The following is a 20,143-nucleotide window of genomic DNA, read 5'->3' as shown; positions in this document are numbered from 1 at the left end:
TGGAGATGTGATAAAGGCCTATAGAATTATGAAGCCAGTGGAAATCAGGGATAAGGATCAATATCTACTTCCTGCTGTCCTGCAAAAGTATCAGGAGGCAGCAAATGAAACCAGATTCAGACTACTAGGGGTAACTCTCAAAGATACTCCATCTTTTCTTACACATTCCTAGACACCTGCTGATGGCCACGCTTGGAGAGGACAATCCCTAGGCAGAACTCAGGTCTGGCAGCCAAGGGCTGTAATTGTTTGTCTGTTTGTCTGTTATAGCTAATCCAGCTGTATTTGCTGCAAGCTGTAAAGTGAAAGGAAAACCAGGTGCTTAATTCCACAGCTTCTGGAATAGCTACTGTTCAGATGATATCCCCTAAAGCTATTTATAAACTACAGACACTGATAGATATGTTAATATTAAGTGGAATTCACTCTGGCATATGTAAATCTCTGAGACCTTCATGATCAGTCAGAGGAAAATAACTTACATTCACTCATATCTGGCCCTATACTTTGCTCCTTTGACGTCCCCATTACCTGGCAGAGGAAGAGTAATGGGATTCCTTAATGTTTAACCCAAACAAGGCCAACTTGTATTTTAGTATTTGTCTCTACTGTTAAAAGAAATGGTAGAACATTTCTGACTTTGTCTGAATAATCCTCCCTCATGATTCCATCTTCACTTTTCTTTATTTTCATCATAATCAGAAGAAATCTTCCCTTTACAGGGTAAAATTTAAATTTGCAAAAGTGCCCTGTTTTATTTCAGAAGCAGAATCCTATAGCAGCTTTTAGATATTTCCTCTGCCCAAACTCAAAGCAGCAAATAGCTAAGAAGTTCTGGCTTCAGAAGGAGCAGTCATCCTCAAAAAACAAAATCCACCTTAGGTTAGGCAAAGCAATTCATCATATCATAATAACATATTCTATATGTTCTCAATGGTACTACAGAGTCAGTCTGGATTCTGTTGCCTATTTCAGTGAAGCTAGATTTTAATTAATCAAAAGAATACTGTAAGTATTTCTGCTAAAGTTATCTCAGCATATAAAAAAGATTTTTTTAAATGTACATGAATATAAGGACAAGGAGAACTAGTATCTACAATTTCTAGATTTATTAGCTCCTACTTCTATCATGTCTTAAATGGAAAAAAAAAAGGGAAATAAAAAATTGAAGTCCAAAGACACAGAGGTGGAAAATTACAGAGCAAATGCCTTCAGCCTGTGGTGGAAAGTCACAAGGAGGAGAAAAGTACAGAATAAAATTGTCCCAAGAAACACAGAATTACAAACTCCCTACAGACTCCACACAGTTCAGAACATAGCAATTCTACATATCTTTACCTCATAAAGTGCTTTCTATTAATGAGAAGCAATTTTGTGGTCATGAAGGGAAAGGGGCTTACCCACTCACCTGTGACTCACTGCACAGCAGCATTCTGCAGGTTTGGAGTTTCCATGGGTATGACCCACCCGTGATGCTGGAGTGTCCTGGGTGGCCCAGGCAGGATATAAACTCAGCTGGTCCCAGAGCACAGGCACTTGCCACCTGGGATCTGCCAGAGCTCACCCCACCACAGAACCAGGCCTGGGCCACGCGAGGAAGACACGCTCTTGCATCATGATGGGCAAAACTGTGGCTGCTGTCCTGATCCTGCTCCTGATCTCAGCACTTGGAACAAAAGGTAAAGAAACCCTTCCTAAAGCTCTCCTGACTAATGGCCGGAGCAAATACTCATGGGGAGACACTGTGCTGTCTTACGAGTGCAGCTAAGGACTCTCCTAATGCTGTCAGCAAAAAAACCCCTATGTTGTTCTTCTTGTAAAAATAGTGAAACACTCCACCTTTTTTTTGTTTTCCAGGTGAGGCTGTGCCACGCTCAGCCATTGAACTCCGGTGCCAGTGCATAAGCACCCATTCCAGGTTCATCCATCCCAAGTTCATCCAAAACGTGAACCTCACCCCTAGCGGGCCTCACTGCAAGAATGTTGAAGTCATGTAAGTGTTTTGCAAAACCTTCCTGATTACTTAACAAGAAGGAAGCAGATTTTGAACTCGGGATGGTGTAAGTGCTCTGTGAGCCATGAAAGCAGAACAGCAACACTCCTGGTTTCTGCAGACAATGTTCAGTGTTGTGAATTGTGTGTTGTTTAGCCAGTCTCTGCTTTTTAAACACATGCAATATTTTGACCTAAATTTGCAGTCATCCTGCAGAAACTAGCTTTCTAAAACTCTGAATTCTACTGGCTTGTGAAAGTGCACGGAACCATGCTGAGCAAGTGATCAAAATATCAATTTTAAGGGCTAGGTCAGAAAAATGATCACACTTCTACTCAAGTCAATGATAAAATTACCATTAGCACACAAATCATACATTCTAGTCGTATTCCAGAACTTTTACTGTAAGTAACCAAATTCCTATGGACTAGGCAGTACAATTTCTGAATCAATCTAAACCAGTTAAAAAAAATCCCTTTGTGTTAGGCTACAGCCTTGGTTTTATACAGCTTAAAGGGGAACGTGTCAGTGTATCCCTAGAATGATGCTATGAGAGAAAAGTGACATCGCGTTGGATTTCACTAAGTAGCCCTTTCCCCTTCCTTTCTTCTGTGTTGCAGAGCTACCCTGAGAGATGGCAGAGAAGTGTGCCTGGAGCCCACTGCTCCCTGGGTGAAGCTGATCATCAAGGCAATTCTGGACAAGTGAGTAATTTCTCCTCCATAAGCATAGCTGATCGAAAACCGGTATTTTAATTGAACTACCAAACACAGACTGTGTCAAATGCTCCAAAATTCTGTCTCCTCAGGCAGTTATTAGCTTTTGTGTTCACTGATTGGGACAAACACTGTGACAGCTTTGAGCCTTAATTACAGCATTAGCTATTGAAGCCTTACTGTGCCACACATCAATAAGAAGGTTACCTTCATCTCCCCTAAGGCACAAGGATTTTGAGAACCTGCAGCACAACTGCTCAGGAAATCCAGGCATTAACTGACTGGTCTTCTCTTGCTTGAAGTGGTAGAAAGCAGCAATCAGTTTTTCAAACTAACAGCATACAGATAAGTGGGGGGAAAATCAGACTTCACTTGTCAAGTGAAGCATCAAACTATGGAAGTTCACAGCTATTGAATCCTTTTGGGAATGTCATGACATACCAGTGCCCCTTGGGCTCAGTCACAGCTTTTCAGGGGCTTGGGCACAGAAGCACAAAGTGGTGGATTTCAGCTGATGCCAGCAAGTCTTACCTGTTTTATGTTTGATTTTTAATAGCCTCCTTTTCCATCTTCTTTCTTTCTAGGGCCAACACCAAACCTGAGACAGTGTCCTAAAACAAAGAAGAAAAATGTCCTAACTCTTCCAGCGAGGCAAAAGTAGGGAAGACACTCATCCAGGTTCTGACAGCTCACCTCCTCCTGCCTCCCACCTTCACAACTTCACAGCATCTAGAATATGTATTCCCTGGTCTGTAGTTAGTTTACAACAATACTTTTAGTTTTTTAAAGAGGTCTTATTATGTAAGAAAGAAACCACTGGCACCAAAACAAGAAGGCAAAAGAAACGGCTTTTGAAGGAGTATGGAGATGATTCTGGAACAGTTTTTGCTAAACAGAGCTGGAACAGTGCAGTGCATGCCCAGCAGAACTTTCACTAAATGACACCTTCCCTTTTTGCTAACAGTTTAGGAAAAGACCAGCAACAACTTCTCCCCAGCAAAGCATGGGCAGGTAACTTCAGCTGTCCCTTGGCCACTGCCACTCACAGTGGGCTACTGGCTGAAGAGGGGAGCTTGCAGAATTAACATGTCAAAATTCTGATACATCAGGTTTTGTGTCACCATTTTCAAGCTATTCTTTAATATTAATTAGTATTGTGAAGGTATAAACATATATTTTAATGCCATCTTTCGGCTAGAAAACACCACTTCATGTATTGATAGAATTATTTTTATTATTTATTTATTTATTTATTACATATTTGGGGAGTTTGCATAGGTGCAATTGGTCTCCAATGTTTATTTATTTATTTATTTATTTATGGAAGATTTTTATGTTTATGTTCCTAATAAATCTTGTTGAAATATTTTCACTCCAATATTGTTTTTTATTAATTTTCTTATTGAAATAGAGACCTGAAAGAAAGAGGAAGGATTTTCTTTCAGTTTGTATCACATCATGGGTTCCCAGACAGGCAAGGGGTGTCTGAGTTGTGGGAGGCAGTAAATTGAAAAAGCAACTTGCTGCATCTGTAAAGTGTAAATAATTTACAACCAGAGGAATTATGAAAGTTATCTACTTTATTCCTCTTTTCTTGTCAGACTCAGTGTTTTCAGAAGTTTGGATGATAAAATTCCCAGATAGCAATGAACAAATACTGGTTAGTCACAGAAATTGCAAGGCCATAACAGTGTGGTGCTCTGACAGCACGGCAGCTGAGAACATGGCAATGAACAAGGGTTTTCATTAACTTAAATAAACAGGGAAATCTGATAAACATTAACAAAGTCACTGAGCATCCTCCCTAATTCCAGTGAGGAGAGAGGACTACATTAGGGGAAATCCTAAGAAACAGAGCTCCGATTGTATGACCTTACATCTACCTGTAGCACAGCAATTTACAGAGGAATGTTGAAATTCAAGCAGCAGATACTTGAGAAATGGGAAAGTTGAGTAAATATTTTGATACTTGTTTAGGTTCAGTCTTTTCCACCAAGGAGCCACTCCATATTCTGCGCAATCAGCTCATGTTTGCTCATGGTGCAAGACACTGAAGGGAGATTTTGGCAGTGTTTGAGCAAGTTCTTGCGCAAGAGGACAACTATTCTGACCACACTTTGCTCCCCATCCCCATATTTCGCCCTGTCCCACCACACAGCATTGCACAGTCTGCTAGACCTCAGAATGGGAAGGAGTCAAAGTTTCTCAGGGAGATAGGTTTTGTTCAGACTTGTCTTACAATGCTAAGCCTTCCTGTTTCCTGAGGGATTTTTGTAAACTGCCTTCTTCCAGAGATCTAATTTGGAGATAAGGATGTCGCAAGTGTCAGGCAAGAATGGGGAGAGGTTGGGAAGAACAAGCCATAAAAGTATGGGTGTATCCTAATGGACTGCCAGTGGTGTTAGTGTAATATGGTAACCTTTGCCACCAGCAAAACCCAGTCAAGTTATTGGGAGCTGAACTATGGCCGAGGAAGGGCTCTGCTCATCAGTTCTTCCATCCAAAATGTCAGCAGTGGCTGCACACACAGGACCCTGGGCAGGGCATCTGCACCTTCCTCTGTAGCCTCATTGGTGAGACATGACTCCAAGGGTAGAAAGAATAACATATCACATCACTGTTCCGTGTACAGTCACAGAATATCTTCCTTAGAAGCACAACAACTACCCTCATTCTTCCTAAAATGTGTTTCAGTGCTCTTGGAGACTGCTAAGGGAAGCAGTGTGGCTCTTCTTACCTCATGTTGACATGTGTTAGACTGGGCTGTTGTTCTGTGTCGATAGAAGTCACTTATGACGTGTTTATCTGCTGTTTTAAACACCTGTGATTATGCTAAATGCACAAGGTTAGAAAGAAAAACAAGCAACTTCCTAAGTGCTTATTTTAACTTGGTATCATTACAGCCCTTAGTGCCAGATACTTTCTCCTTTTATATTCTGAACAGATGAAAGTTTCAGAAGAGCTTAGGTGACTGTGGTAACAATGCCTCAGTCATTTTAAGCTCATAATTTCCTGCTTAATGATGAGAGAGACTTTTCAGTACAGAACAAAGCATCTAAATCCCTTTAGCCAAACTGAAAATGACAAAGCCCTTTCAGAGAACAAGAGAAACTAATTGTGACTTGCCTTCATAAAACACTGGCTAAACAAATTCGTTGGATTCATATCAGAATATAGTGTGTTAAGATTGGGATGAAACGTTCCTGTAATTATGTTGGCTAAACATTTTTGCACAAGGCATTTAAACGTGATGGAAAGAGCTCAACAGAAATTCTATATTCAAAAAGGAGGGGGAAAGTCCCTTTGTTTTGGCTCAGAGGGATGTCTAGTAATATTGTATTGATTTCCAAGTGCAAGCTCAGCATTGTTGGCTAAAGGTAATATCCCATGAAGAAGTGCAAACAGAAAGTGATGGGTAGCAATAACAATTTAAAGTAATAATTGAAAATATATAGCAGCAAAAGCTAGGGAAGTTTGAAGTGCCACTGAATGGACTGCACAAAGGTTTGGATTTCTTATGCAACACTCTCATGTGTTAGGAAATCTGCATGTGCAGAACCCACCTCTCAGCACACTGGCTGCTGGGAGTGCACCTTTCAGGTATAAAACCTGATGGGAAACAGCACCAGAAGAAAACGTGCACAGCAATGGATGGCAAATCTCTTGCTGTCACTTTGGTTCTCTACTTGGTCTCAATGGCAGGGTCAGAAGGTAAGAAAATTATTTCTTAAAACTCATGTAAGCAATTAATAAATATACACATACAAATGCAAGTGGGCTTACTCTATGTCCATGATGACTTTTTGCAAGAAAGTGCATCCTTAATAAACTGTCATTCAGAAGTAAAAAGGATAATTTGTACCTGTCAGGATGCTGTGGATGTTTCCAGGAGTAAAATATGCTTCTGTCAGGAAATGAGTTTATTCCTGTGCCATAATATATGCTTGTCTCTAGATTTTAAGAAGGGTTTGAATTAAAACAGGACCTTTATTTGTAAGTATGTCCATACATCTCTTCCTTTCCAAGTGACAATTTTATCCTATTTGTGATTTTATTCTCGGTAGGCAGGTTGATGACAGAGCAACAATTATCCCATTTGCAAGACAAAATAAAGAATATGTGCAGATGATCATGGCAGAAAGTTAGCAATCCAAGTTTAAATTCAAATGCACCTGCACACCAACAGCTCTGAAAATGCAGCCACTGTGTCGTGCAGATGTGGTTAATTTTATGTCAGCACCCAGCAAATCAGAGTGTCTGAGGAACAAAAATGAAGCTACAGGAGGGAATATAGTTTGCTTCAGGGGAGCAAATAAAGAGACTGTTCATGTACCTAGACATAACTGATTTTTGTTCCACAGGTAAGGCCCTGGAAAAGACAGATGAAAGAGGCTCCCATTGCCAGTGCATAAGCACTCATTCCAAGTTCATCCCTCCCAAGACTATTCAGGATGTGAGATTAAGTCAACGAGGACCACACTGCAAAAACGTGGAAATCATGTGAGCACTTTTCCTAAACAGCATCTTGCTTCCAGCTGAGGGGACAGACTTGGCATTTGTCACCCTATTTGCATATGTACTTTGAGTGAAAGGGTATTTCCCTTGCAAAGCCTCAGAAACATCAAGTATGAGGAATGAGGCCTTCTATCCAAAGGAATGAGTTAATTCCTAGCCAGTGTTACAAGCAGCTTCCAGACAGTATGTGTTTATCTTATGACCAACATCAGAGGGGTGAATCAGATCCCCATGACACATTCAGGGCACAATTAATAACTTAGATAATGTAGAATCAATCAAAGACACAAACTTGATCCTCTTGACATTAATTTAAAAAAGTTCCTCTGACTTGGCCTGCATGTGACAAAGTCTTGAAAGGCTGCAAGTTATCTCCTGTGTAGGAATTGCACATGGAGCATTTCCCTATGTGAGGAGTGTGGAATTTGGATTACATTCCATGTGGGTACAAAAATAAAATTCACTATGTTTCACCTAAAACCACTCCTGGAACTAGTCACAGGAATTGTACCACTGCAGTCAGTAAACAGAAGGGCTCTGTCAGTTTTTTTTGCTTTCACTACGGTCTCTTAAGCAAATAATGATTATACAATCATATCCTCTGTGCAGCACTGCATGGCATCCAGTTCTACCTCACTAGGAATTGGTACTTTAAGGGAGGTTTGGTTAAAAAAAAAAGCTTTCAAGATCATTAAGTTCCTAAAAGACCTGCTAAACTATGACCAGATAGAGAATTGAAACCAAAGAGAAAATTCATCAGGCTCATTAATAGATTACAGCATAAACACCTGTATTGACATCGTTCATAAACCCCCCCCCAAAATATGACAAAACCAAACAAGTCCTTCATTTACTTTGTGGACAAATGGCTAAGAGAAATTTCCAGCGATTAGGAGAGTGTGAGGGACACACCTGGCCTTAACTTCTCTGTTTCTTTCTTGGCAGAGCTACGCTGAAAGATGGCAGAGAAGTGTGTGTGGAACCCGCTGCACCCTGGATCCGGCTCACTGTAAAGGCACTGTTGGCCAGGTAAGTTGTCTTCTTTACTGGAACACTTTCACTTGAAAGCTCATTTTGGAATGCTGCCTGAATTCTTGGCATGCAAATGTTCAGCCTCTTCAGGCTTTAGTAACTCTTTCCATCAGCTCTCTCTAAAGCAAGATTTCACCCTCTTCAGGCATTAATTACTCTTTCCATCAGGTCTCTCTAAAGTAATATTTCTATATGCCTGAGGAGTCAAATAGTTTCCTTTGATACCTTCCTGGTGTGTTAAACCACCCAGAAAGCCATGGCTATGATGCCCCTAAACGTGGGCTGAGAGACAGCACAGTGTGTGACACTTCCAAAAATCAAGGTCTCAAAGTCTCACTTCCTCTTTCTGGATATAATTCTGACATGCAGCCAGCATTTCCAAGAGCTTTCACTGCTGTAGACAGGGGACAGTCAAATCCATGCTTTGCACACAAGCAAAGATGGAAGTCCATTCTGTTGGAAGACTTCATGCAGAAAGAGTTTTTGGGGTGTTTTTTGTCTTTGCACAAATGTCAGTTGGTTGGTACAGTAAAAATAAGTCATTAACAATTCAAGAGCACTTATTGCTCTCTCTGTAGCTTGTATTAATAGCAACTGTTTCTTTAATGAATTTCTGATTTAACTTTATACTTAATCTAATTACAGGACCAGGGAGAACGTTGAGTCACCAGTCAAAGAAATGTCAAGGAAAAATAAACCTTGGATTTCTGCAAGCATATGAAATGAGAGAAAACACTGCTGATGAAAATGCACCCTCTGCTACACTACTACAGCTGATTATTTTTCTTCCCCTGAGATGGTTGCTGATTTATCTTATTTCCTTTGCTGTGCCTCTCTCTAAAATTCTGTCTGTGAAAGATCAAGGAGTTCAAGCTTAAAGAAAGTGTTTTAATGCTGTATGGATGAGAATAAACAAGATGAAATTACCCTGAAATAGCCCTACTTAAAATAGAAATAAAATGGATACAATTTGCAACCACATGAATAGACACATAATGAGGAAAGCATCTATGTAGCTTTGAAGGAAGTCATCTTCCACAAAACTTGTTGCAGTTATTTAAAGGTGACAAGAAGACTATGGATGTGGCAGGCCTCACAGGTAGGGTCACATTGTCCTTCTGAAGTCCTTTCACAGCCCTCACCAAACACTGCAAATAATGAGGCTAAGAAACATGTCTTGGAAATGGATAAATAACATGTGAATACAGAGAGATGAAGGGCAGAATGAAAGATCAACTTTTATTGATAAAGGGACATCATCCATGGATCCCTACACCCCCTTGTGTGGTATCCTATTTGGTTGGGCAGTTCCACAGGGGGTCTGGGAAGGTCACTTGCCATGAGTTGAAGTACTCTGATGATGCTAAATGATGATGATGTAAAAACAAGTCACAGCTATAAACAGAACTGCAGAAAGACCTCAGGAGATTCACTGATTAGGCAACAAACTACCAGGTGAAATTCCCTGCAGGAAGCAGCCAAAGTGATTGGCACAGGAAAAAATTACAAAGCTCCTACAAACAGACATTCTGGACTGACCATTAGTACACAAAAGAGAGATCTCAGAATGATGCTAAATGTATAATAGGAATGTCATGTCAGGGAATGAAGAGTGTTTATAAGTGACTTTAGCTAACCAGTATTTGACTGGGTGTAAGGAAGGTGCAAGCAAGCATGGGCTGATTCCTACCATACCTCCTCTCTCATCAACAGTTCCAAGTCACTGTCAGCCTCAGGGTAGAGACTGTGAGTTCATGGCTTTCAGAAGGGAGCAGCTAAAAATAGACACACTGCATCACCTGTGTTACTTCTATTTGTTGTGCTGTAGTTTCCATTTACAGACAGGATGATGCAGGCAGAGAGACACATACATACACATATACCAAAAGGTGTTTAGAAGTCATATTTCTGAAGAAAAGAACACATTATTTATTTTAATATAACAGAAAACATTTGGCCTTTTTTCTCTCATGCTAGTTCACAGACTAGTCTGAATTGGAAGAGATCCAGAAGGACTATAGAGTCCAACTCTGAAGTGAAAGGCCAATATGGGGATTGAATCTGTGACCTTGGCATTATAAGCACCATGTTCTACCTGACACTATAACAGACCACATTTTTGTTTTACAAAAGGATTTTGCAGTTTACATGACTAAGCATTGGTTTAAGGTGTCAATTCCCATTGATTTATTGCTAATTTCTTTCTACAGTCAAAAAAATGTTTTGTCTTCGTGATTTGCTACACACTGTTTATGGCTGGACATATAAATCTAATTTCTGAGGTAGAAAGTGCTGAAGTGCAGATTCTAGAGGCAATCATCAGACTAGACACACATGGCGAGAGTGATAGGGGACTCAAAAATGCCAGGAGTGCCCTGTGGGGTTCAATCTTGAGAGCCCCAGGGTGGGAGGTGACGTTTGAGATTTCACCCCCACCAGCCCTGTAACCAAAGCAGCTCTGGACTGAGATCTGAATCCATGAGCTGACTGAACATATCCACTGTTCCTTCCTGCTGCTGCACCACCAGGTTTTGGTGAACAGTAAGATTTGACCTGTCCAGCAGCTTGAGATCCAATGGATCATCAAGTTTACATATTACAGCTTTCATGCCAAACATAAGAGTCAAAGATGAAGGTGTGGCGTGTGTTATGGCCACTGACCGCTTCTAATTTAATCAAAAGATCCCAGCATGACCTTCTTAAAACTTACCATGTGTTTCCTCCCACCACTTCCAGGTCTTATTTGCATAGTCAGAAAATGCTTCTGGCCGAGCTCATGAGAGGCAAGTGCAAGTAAGCAGTAAATGCAGCCTTTATAGGGCAGGTAAAGCCCAAGTGCTGGTGCCTAACAATTGTCTAGGTGGACTTAGCATCTCTTCTGTGAACACCAGATAGATACATTTTATTTGCAGTATGTATATTTGTTAATATTTTCTAGTATTTTATGTTAACACTACGACTAATATTAATGTATCATTTTCTGATACTACTAGATACCTTATATTAATATTTTCAATAAATTTTCATATTGAATTGGAGCAAATTAAACATTTGATTTAACCCACAACAATTTTTCACGTGCAAGCTACAATACAGAATTCACTTTTTTCCAACCAGAGCTGAAATAAATCTCAAAAATAAATAAACAGTAATATAAAGATATAAATACACTACTTTTTGTATAAATACACATATTGAAAGGCAAATCAACTTAAAAGCTCCTTTGTGATTCCAGAAGGATTCAGGAAAGTCCAGCACTTCCTGTGATCTGACTAAGGCTAGATAACCATCTATATTTAAACACTGAAGTTTGAAAAGCCCACAAGATGACCTAAGCCTTTCTCCCTTCCCTATCACTTCCTCCTAGAGCAATTCTGATGTCTAGCAGATATTTCACTTTTTACGTATCTGTTCCCTAAGCTCTGCCTCACTGCCGACTTCCAAGTGTTTGCACAACATTGGGCACAGCTTCTCAGCAGTGGAAGTGATTATTTCCCAGCTCCTGTATTTGTCCCTTCAGCTCTCTGCAGCTCAAGTAGAATGGCAGGTGAATGCCAAGGCCTGTGTGGGGAAAAGGAGGTGGTTTCAGAAGACAGAGTGAGATCTTCCCTGGGAACAGGAGTAGCTGGAACAGACAACACAGGAGGCAGGAGGTGACAGACAGGCAGAAGCTTTCCAGCTTTCCTTCATTCCAGCAGAAGTTTTGCATCCTGGGCTTCTGGGTCCTGTGTGCACAGCTTCTCCAGTGAGAGGTTGTAACGTATCTAAAACAAGACAGATTCTTAATTTTCTTAGAGTAACTTTATCAGTCCAGGAGCTGGAGCACTCCTCTGGAACTGGACTGACTTGAACCAATAAGGGACCGAAGCTCAGCTGTACCACGTCCCTAGTAATGATCTTGTCACTGGAGTACACCTGAATCCCCCTCAGTGTGTCCCTTGTGTAGGGGCATCCTTTGCTACATGCAAAGACTAATGGATCCCAATTAAGATCCTAAAAGATGCCCTTTTGACTTTTGTGCTCATTTGACAAGGGTGATGAGTCACCAAAACCCACTAGTTTCCATCCTGCAACATGGAGAACACAAGCTATATCCTGCCTCAGAACACAGGCACGGGAGGTGTTTGCTTCCTTTTTAGCAGTCTTTCAGTAATCAGAGTGTTGTGTAAGTGCTGTTTTGTTCCCTGCCGGCATGGTTTTGCCAGGGTTTAGCATGGAAGGTCTCTGCTCATGGCAGAGCCAGCTAACTCAGTGACGTGATCCTTCAAAAGGAACAGCAATTCCATTTGCACAAGTCATCTCTGCTGGCTGGCAGGAAAACAAGCTTCCAGAATCCCATAATGAATTTGCAGTTCCCATGGCAAAAGCCTGGATGAGATCCTGGGTTAAGTGTTGAAGGGATGTAAGGAGAACTTGGGCGAAGCATGGCACTCCCAGGAACGCACCTTGGGAGTGCCTAGCCTTTGGGCTTGATCTCATGCCTCAACCTTTCCACGCCTCTTTTGTCTCTCTTCCACCCCCTTCACACAGTCCCGATGAAACTGTAACATCGGCGAAAAGGTGGAGAGAGAGGAGATGCTCCAGCTCTCAGAAAACATAGTGGATTTATACTGCATTACAAACTCTTTTAGACAGATACTAACTCTTAGTTCAGGGGCAGGGTTAGTCATAGGTGGAGCAGGCACTTGGCTTCACTTCTGCCCTGGGGATTTCTGCAGATCTCTTACCGCCACACGCAGGAAATAGCTGAGTCTGGAGATAAGCAGCACAAGCACTCACTATTTCACTTGGGGATTTGAAGGGGAATTCTCTTTTTTTCCCCTCAGATATTAATAACATTTCAGCACCCACCAAAATTATATAACAAGGCTGCAAATAGTAACTAAGAAAAGAGGGATCTCTAATCAAATGTTAATTAACCTCTGTGTGTGTGCATACATATGTGGAGACAGAGAGAAATCAAAAGAAAAAAGTCGGCAATATCCCCTTCCAAGTAAACTGGTTAAAACTCCAACATCTACAATCTGACACCAGTGAAACCACACATTAATACAACTTTACACATACATCATAATACAACATAAGCAATAAAACATAGCCTGAAGTTCCTGGCAAAACCCTCTCCTGGTTCACACCTTCAGAAAACTAAACATATTTTTCAGTGAAGTTCTCTAAGAGACACAGCACCTCTAGTGACACAGAACCTCTCTAAGGAGCAGCACTGTCAGGAGACAGAATCAGTATCTTTTGTGACTCAATACTCAGTAAGTGGTAGGAGAGACAAAGCCGCTGGATCTTTTCCTGGGACAGCTGACACAGTGATGGGAAACAAATTAATTTCCATTGCAAAGTTCCTTTTATCAAGTTAATGATAAGTGGTACATAGGAAACCATAATAAATAATGGGCAAATGATTAAATTCTTACTATAAATAAATTACAATGCTTTACATGCTAAAGATGACTGAATTTTTATGAAGTCCCCAGAACTGGGGAGAAGTACCTCTATCAATCCACAGATCCTAAAAACACAAAGCTGAAGATGACAAGCAGCTAAAGTCATCACGTCAAAAGGATGATGCTTTTATGGCACTGAAACAGAAGGCTTTCTCCTAATCACACACATTCCAGCTGGGTTTAAAAATACAAATCTTAATTTAAACAGAAGTTCAGCATTTGAGCCCATCTTCCCTTGGAATTGTCCCCCTTGCAGGGTAATATCTACCAGACACAGCAAATAAACCCTCAGCATTCATGCAACAAGATTCTGTAGCATAAAAGTCTCTACAGTGACATAACTCTCACTGTTATGCCCCTTTGCTAAGACCTAGGGTTACTGTCACTGAAAAAGATTTCAGAAAAGACTTACTAAAAATGTCTGGACGTACAGAGTAAACAAAATCAGTTGTGTTCAGAGGATCATGCTGTTTAGTTTGCATATAAAGCTTCCTCTGTTTATCATTCTTTAACATGCATAACATGAAAAGTACAGGCATGATTTTCAAATCCATTCAGAATTCAATATCCACTTCCCACAAAAAGCTTTGAATACTGCAGCCTCAATTCCTCACTAGACACAAAGAATTAGTGATGAATTTATTGTGTATTATGCCTCTTGAAGAGAGGAAAAAAAATAACTAAAATGAAAATCCTCTACATCAAAACAGTGCTGAGGTAAAATCCTGACCCAGTAAAAAAGCTTTTCAGTAATTTCAGCAGTACCTGAATTCTACTGTGGTGCTTACATCAGTTAAACAGAAGCTGCCACCATAAGTGGAAATAAGAAATTCAGTATCTCAAGTATAGACCTGACATGTCTACAAAGAACAGTTATAACCCTGAAGAAAATAATAAGTGATAACATAGATGTAACTGAAACCATCCTTAAGTTATTAAATAAGGATATGCTTTAGAAAAAGCACAAAATTTACAAAGTCTACCAAAAATAGGAATGTGTGACTATTATAGACATATTTTGATAAATGAATATATTGTATCATAATCCACAGAATATTTCCTCGTCATCTAGGAAGAAGTTTCACAATGGTCATGTGACTCATTTTTACTGCATCTGGGAAATTCCTCTAACGCAATCCATGCCAGCAGAGTACACAGGCTGGGCACACAACAGTATATAAGCAGGAATCAACAATGCTCACACACAGCAGGAATCAACAATCCTCTGGGACTCAAGCTCACAGAACTAGACCTAAACAACCCAGTGAAAAACTCCTGTCCAACCATGAACGGCAAACTAGTGGCTGTCCTGGCTCTTTTCCTGATCTCCGCAACTGTGTCTCAAGGTAAGTAAATCTTCCCAAAATCTCCTTGGCTGTAGTTTTGCTGGGCATCTACTGAGATGCTTGTCCTTGCAGAGTAGCTTTCTACTAGTCTTACTAAATTAGTCTCTTTTGAGAGATTTTCAGCACCTCTCTTCAGTCAGATATCTACCATGTAGACAGTGGACTGAAGAGTTACTGACATCTTGTGGGAAATATTTTAAGGATGCAACGTGCATTTGCTTGAAGCGTATGTGGCTAGAGACAGGTTCTTCTGTGGCTAGAGACAGATTTTTATTCTGGAGTGTTTTAATGCTTCTCTCCCTTCCCACACAAAGAACCGTTTATCATCTCATATTTGTTGCTTAGTGATCATGCTGCCTCAAGCAAGTAATACACATTTGGAAAGGGAGAGCAAACAATACAAGCACAGAAACATGGGCAAACCTCCAATTAACGAACAAATCTAGGGCTCTGTGTTCTGCAGAGTGCCTCGTTTTTTTATTCACATATAAAAACAATGCAACCATATGGTGTAGTCAGAACCAAGTAACCACAAAATACGTGGGGTCATTTTTAAAAGATTTGTTAACCTAGTTTCCAATGTACTTGGGCATCAGCTCCCCTGAAACATAAGCAATCCTCCCTATAACATGAAGATTTAGGCAGCTTGGACAAATGCAATGTTTTAACTGAGAATGTTGTTCCAATAGAGCAGCTCTGCTTTATATCTGATATACTGACCATAAGATCACCTGCTAAACCCTGATCTGCCTTTTCTGCTCACAGGTAGGACCCTGGCAAGGATGGCAACTGAGCTCCGGTGCCAGTGCATAGCCACTCATTCCAGGTTCATCCCCCCAAAAACCATTCAAGATGTGAAGCTGACACAGAGTGGCCCCCACTGCAAGAATGTTGAAGTCATGTAAGTAGTTCTGCAAGAGGCTCCTTCCTTCCTCTTCCCCTGCCCTGTTGCCACTGCTGTGGAGCTTTTAGGCTTCACAAGTAGCACAGTCAGCAAGCTGACCTCACGCAGCCAGACTTGGGTATTATTTTGAGACGGATGGTTTTAAGTGAAATACTGTGATTTTCACTGTCTCTATGATGTTACATATTCCTAAACTGATCATTGTCTCTCTGGCATGGGACATATTAAATACTTCTGTTAGCAGAATGTGAATCTCATGGACTTGTCACTTCTCAATACACAAGGCAATGAGATAGTTTAAAACCTGTATTTATTAGGCAGGCAGTCTCAAGGAGAAAAATTAAGTTCCAACAAGCAGATTTAGGGAAAAAATGAACCAACCTAACCTGGTCTGAATAGCACAGGGGAGACACTAAAATGTTAAAATCCCCGTACTGCTCAAACACCTTTTCACCACTGAAGGTTTCAATCTTTGTGTAAGAAAGCTTTACTAATGTAAACAAATCCAAACCAAGAATTCATATGTACTGGGAAAGATTTTTGGGAATGTGTGACTGCTTTGAGAGCAGACACAGAGACTCACACAATTCTGAATGGTTCTGGTCTCCTCAGCTGCATAACACATATAGCAAAACAGCCAAGTCTAATCTGGAGTAGTTGGGATGAATTTATACTATCTGATCTAAAAATGCAAGATTACATTCTGTGAGTAAAACAAACTCATGTACTAGTTTCCTGACTTTTCTTTATTCCTGTTTTGCAGAGCAACTCTGAAGGATGGCAGAGAGGTGTGCTTGGAGCCCACTGCACCCTGGGTACAGCTGATCGTAAAGGCAATTTTGGCCAGGTAAGTCCCATCCCCTCTCTGTTTGGCCAGTTGAGTGGCAAACCTCCCAGAGAGAGCCAGTTTGTAGGATTCCGTAGCGATACTTCCCATTCTTTCTTAATCAGATTAAAAGAACAGGGAAGATATCCTCCTTAATTATAGAATTAGGCTTAGTTTTTCTGACTGTGCTGCAGGGTCCTTGCTCTAGGCAGTATGTTAGTACTAAACCTCTGAGTACCAGCAACTCTGTCTGCAGGCAGAGAAACACAGAACTGTTTGTGTCACTTTGAAAAACAAGGCTTAAAAAAAGTCATCTTCCCCTTACTTATTTTTGAATTAATGAGCTTCTTGCTATGAGTAACTGCAGAAGCTCATGCTGCAGATGTTTCCCAGCTGGACACCAGATATGCACATACTGGGATTTCAGCAGTTGCTTTCAAAACATCAGCTTTATTCTCCCTGCGCTTCAAGATAGCATATAGAATTGGGAAGAGACCCCTCATCCTTAACTGTTTGTGCAATACTAAGCAGTGAAAACTGTCTTGAACCCTCTTTTAAGTTATCCTTTTCCCTCACCTCTTAACAGGGCTCAACAAAATTCTGACTCTCCTCTCTAAGAAACACCAGGACAGAAAAACCTGGGAACTGCTTCTACTCCTCCGTTAAGAGAAATATTTGGGAAAAGCATCATTCAAGCAGTCTTCCACCTCCTGCATCAGTGTTGTGATGTTAATTACAGATGGTTTTATTTATTTATCTATTTATTTAACTGTGTATTTAAGGAAGTCTTTTGCAATGGTCACTGTTGTCCATGGGACACACTGCCAATGACACTGAAGGAAAAGTGGTTTGCTGAAGGAGACTGAGAACCTTTGGCAGACACTTTAGCCAAATGTATGCAGTGAGGTGCAATGCACCTGCAGCACAGCTTATTTACACTAAGCCTGATAATTTTGCTATTTCACCAGCAAACTGATGAATCCTCCTGCTCCCCTGGAGTGCACTTGTATGTTGTGTCAACAACAGCTTCCTGAACCACAGTCAGCCTGTGGCCAGACTGTGAACTGCAATGTCTAACTTGAAAAACCTAACCTACAGAATGTGTAAGACTGTACTTGGTATTTATGTAATGTGATTTCTATGGTATTTATAAATGTATTTATTAAGTAGTTTCTATATAAGAGAGAAACCAATTATAATTTATTTCATTTTTACTGGATGTTTCATTGCTACTATTCATTTCTGAAGAAATATTCACAATCTCATTACTCTGTACTTGATTGTATGCCTAATTAGCTACTTCACTGGCTAATGGAAAAAACTGCATTTTACAGACACAGAGTTCAGTTGTGAGAGTGTAATTATTCCTATCAATGTATTATTAAAAGTTTTATACAAAAAATCCATTTGTTATCTGTTTGATCTTTTAACTTTTCATTTGCTTTATTTTTGCCAGCCTGATTTCTGGAACTGAAATGAAAATTTTTATGGCCATGGTACCATAACTCCTCCTGTTATGGTAACCTGGCACTCCTGACTACACCGACTAATCCTTGGGGTGGGGTAAAAGGCTCACTCTCCTTTCTTCAGGCTGTTCCCAATCCCATGGGGACTGGTGGGCTGCAACTACCTTGCAGATAAGAGTCTTACCCCCGGTTGCCTGAACACCGCTAAGTGTCCATACCAGCCCCACAGCTGTAAATCTTTACTGCGACAAAAGGCCACTATTTGACCATCAAAATGGGAATTTGTGACCTTTACTTTGGGTACCCTAACTGGAAGCACTTGTCCTGGTGTAACAACTTCTTCCTATTCTGATCCCTGAAAAGCAGTGTGCTGAGCACGATGCCTGTCTCTCTTAAATGTTTTCTGGAAAGAAACAGGGAATAAGAGAGAAAGGGCATAGGTTTAAAGCCTATTGCTTTTAACTAGAGTATAACTGTTTATTTGAGGGATGCACACTTTTATTTCACTTTTATCTGCAACCTAGATAGTAATAAAACAGCAGAAGGATTTTTGCTGGGTAACTTTGTGATCCTAAGAGAGCTATCTCTAGCTTGGTTCTTTTTGAAGACCCTTCTCAGTAAGATTAATACGGGTCCTCTCCCTGACCGTTGTTATTTTGGCATCAGTTTGAGGAGATCTGCCACTTTAAACAATGTGCCTCGTGGCCCTCCAGCTATCTGGCCATGCAGAAGCCGCAGGGGGAAGCTGCACCCTTTGGAAACATGCAGACTGTGCAGTCAGTGTCTCTTTGTGTGTGTACATCTGCACGTCTCTGCAACACAGCAGGGAGCTGGCCAGGGGGTGACTGAGAGTCATGACATTTGCACCACAGGGCAAGGATGGACCCTGGGATTTCCCTGCAGTTAACCATGTGTTCTTGTCCATCTCCTCCTTTTCCCAATCTCATGAAAGATTCTGCTCCCCTTGGTCTCTTCATTTAGCATCTAAACCGTCTTTCTACAAGACAGTCAGAACTTTACAGCTGCTGTGGGCATTCACCACCTTCCTTTCATTTCACTGCCCTCCAGATAATGCAATGCAATGCAACAGAGATGTTTACATGCAGTTTCTGTCTATCATTATTCTGTGGGTCCCTTACATCACCTTCCTTTCAAACTACTCTTATTTCCTTTTTTCACCAAAAATTCATTTGGGGGCAAGAGTAGCGACAACTACCAACCGACCAAGCACTGACCTCTTGTCATTTCCTCATTCTCAAACTTCCGCTCCCATGTCTGGGTGCTGGAGTTCTGCTCTTATATCGAGAACTGCAATTTGTCCCCTTGACCGTCCATGGTTACTGTCCTTGTCATAATGAAAGTATATTTGTCTCTAATGTATAAACACTGCAAACTGTAGAGGAAGTCATTGAAAGAAATACTGGAAAATCCCTGAAAAACACTTCTAACTTTTCCTTAGATGATCAGAGAATACAAACATGAGTTTCTTGGCCTCAGCTTCTCTGTCTGTGATGAATATTGACTAACATAAACATAATATTGGCTAATATAAATATCCTGGGTTTGTATTAGTTGACAAATGCATGATCCATGCTTTACACGCTTTTGATTATGGATTACTTCCCATTCTAAAAGCATAGCATTTCTTATCTTCTTAACATGGGAAAATCCCATTTTCCCCAGGAACATTTATTTTGACTCTATATATCAGACTTGGTTCAAGTCTTGTTCATAACAAGATATCATGAGCAACTCTACAGGAAATGGATCCTTTGGAAATTACATAAGCTGCCATGGAAGCTTTAGGGTCAGCAAATAGGCACTTTGGTTTTGTGTGCACAAGTGAAACAAGCATTTTGCCAATATAAAAATAAGCCTGAGATTTCTAT

At 40.6% G+C, this 20,143-nt stretch overlaps 3 protein-coding genes and 1 long non-coding RNA gene across 4 annotated transcripts in view; 3 read left to right on the top strand and 1 right to left on the bottom strand.

The window, feature by feature from the left end:
• Positions 1–1,549: 1,549 nt before the first annotated feature.
• LOC146437859 (interleukin-8-like) lies at positions 1,550–3,831 on the top strand. The gene is made up of 4 exons (XM_085059884.1): positions 1,550–1,679; positions 1,858–1,993; positions 2,614–2,697; positions 3,294–3,831. Exons 1-4 carry the CDS (start codon positions 1,616–1,618, stop codon positions 3,322–3,324), a joined length of 315 nt encoding a protein of 104 aa, XP_084916010.1. The 5' UTR covers positions 1,550–1,615; the 3' UTR covers positions 3,325–3,831.
• LOC146437855 (uncharacterized) overlaps positions 3,090–20,143 on the bottom strand; it is a 39,385-nt gene continuing 22,331 nt past the window's right edge. Inside the window, exon 3 of the long non-coding RNA XR_014851990.1 lies at positions 3,090–3,320. This is a non-coding gene — a long non-coding RNA (uncharacterized LOC146437855). The remainder of the gene's footprint in view (positions 3,321–20,143) is intronic.
• On the top strand, positions 6,342–9,260 carry LOC146437858 (interleukin-8-like). The gene is made up of 4 exons (XM_085059883.1): positions 6,342–6,420; positions 7,071–7,209; positions 8,170–8,253; positions 8,902–9,260. The coding sequence occupies exons 1-4, from the start codon at positions 6,357–6,359 to the stop codon at positions 8,975–8,977; spliced, it is 363 nt and encodes a 120-aa protein (XP_084916009.1). The 5' UTR covers positions 6,342–6,356; the 3' UTR covers positions 8,978–9,260.
• Positions 14,862–18,190, top strand: LOC146437857 (interleukin-8-like). Its single transcript, XM_085057879.1, has 4 exons — positions 14,862–15,058; positions 15,824–15,959; positions 16,726–16,809; positions 17,375–18,190. Exons 1-4 carry the CDS (start codon positions 14,998–15,000, stop codon positions 17,403–17,405), a joined length of 312 nt encoding a protein of 103 aa, XP_084914005.1. The 5' UTR covers positions 14,862–14,997; the 3' UTR covers positions 17,406–18,190.

Source organism: Lichenostomus cassidix, chromosome 4 (genome assembly GCF_008360975.1).
Source record: "Lichenostomus cassidix isolate B80296 chromosome 4, HeHo_3.0, whole genome shotgun sequence".
NCBI lineage: Eukaryota > Metazoa > Chordata > Aves > Passeriformes > Meliphagidae > Lichenostomus > Lichenostomus cassidix.
Note: the sequence above shows the minus strand (reverse complement) of the source record. Positions and strands in the feature narration are given on the sequence as shown.

Excerpts from the sequence above, each read along its gene's own strand:
- LOC146437859 (XM_085059884.1), top strand. The coding sequence starts at position 1,616 with ATGATGGGCAAAACTGTGGCTGCTGTCCTGATCCTGCTCCTGATCTCA. Across the intron at positions 1,680-1,857 it reads CTCAGCACTTGGAACAAAAG|GTGAGGCTGTGCCACGCTCA; the intron begins GTAAAGAAACCC and ends TTTGTTTTCCAG. Across the intron at positions 1,994-2,613 it reads TGCAAGAATGTTGAAGTCAT|AGCTACCCTGAGAGATGGCA; the intron begins GTAAGTGTTTTG and ends TCTGTGTTGCAG.
- LOC146437858 (XM_085059883.1), top strand. The coding sequence starts at position 6,357 with ATGGATGGCAAATCTCTTGCTGTCACTTTGGTTCTCTACTTGGTCTCA. Across the intron at positions 6,421-7,070 it reads CTCAATGGCAGGGTCAGAAG|GTAAGGCCCTGGAAAAGACA; the intron begins GTAAGAAAATTA and ends TTTGTTCCACAG. Across the intron at positions 7,210-8,169 it reads TGCAAAAACGTGGAAATCAT|AGCTACGCTGAAAGATGGCA; the intron begins GTGAGCACTTTT and ends CTTTCTTGGCAG.
- LOC146437857 (XM_085057879.1), top strand. The coding sequence starts at position 14,998 with ATGAACGGCAAACTAGTGGCTGTCCTGGCTCTTTTCCTGATCTCCGCA. Across the intron at positions 15,059-15,823 it reads CTCCGCAACTGTGTCTCAAG|GTAGGACCCTGGCAAGGATG; the intron begins GTAAGTAAATCT and ends TTCTGCTCACAG. Across the intron at positions 16,810-17,374 it reads GTAAAGGCAATTTTGGCCAG|GGCTCAACAAAATTCTGACT; the intron begins GTAAGTCCCATC and ends ACCTCTTAACAG.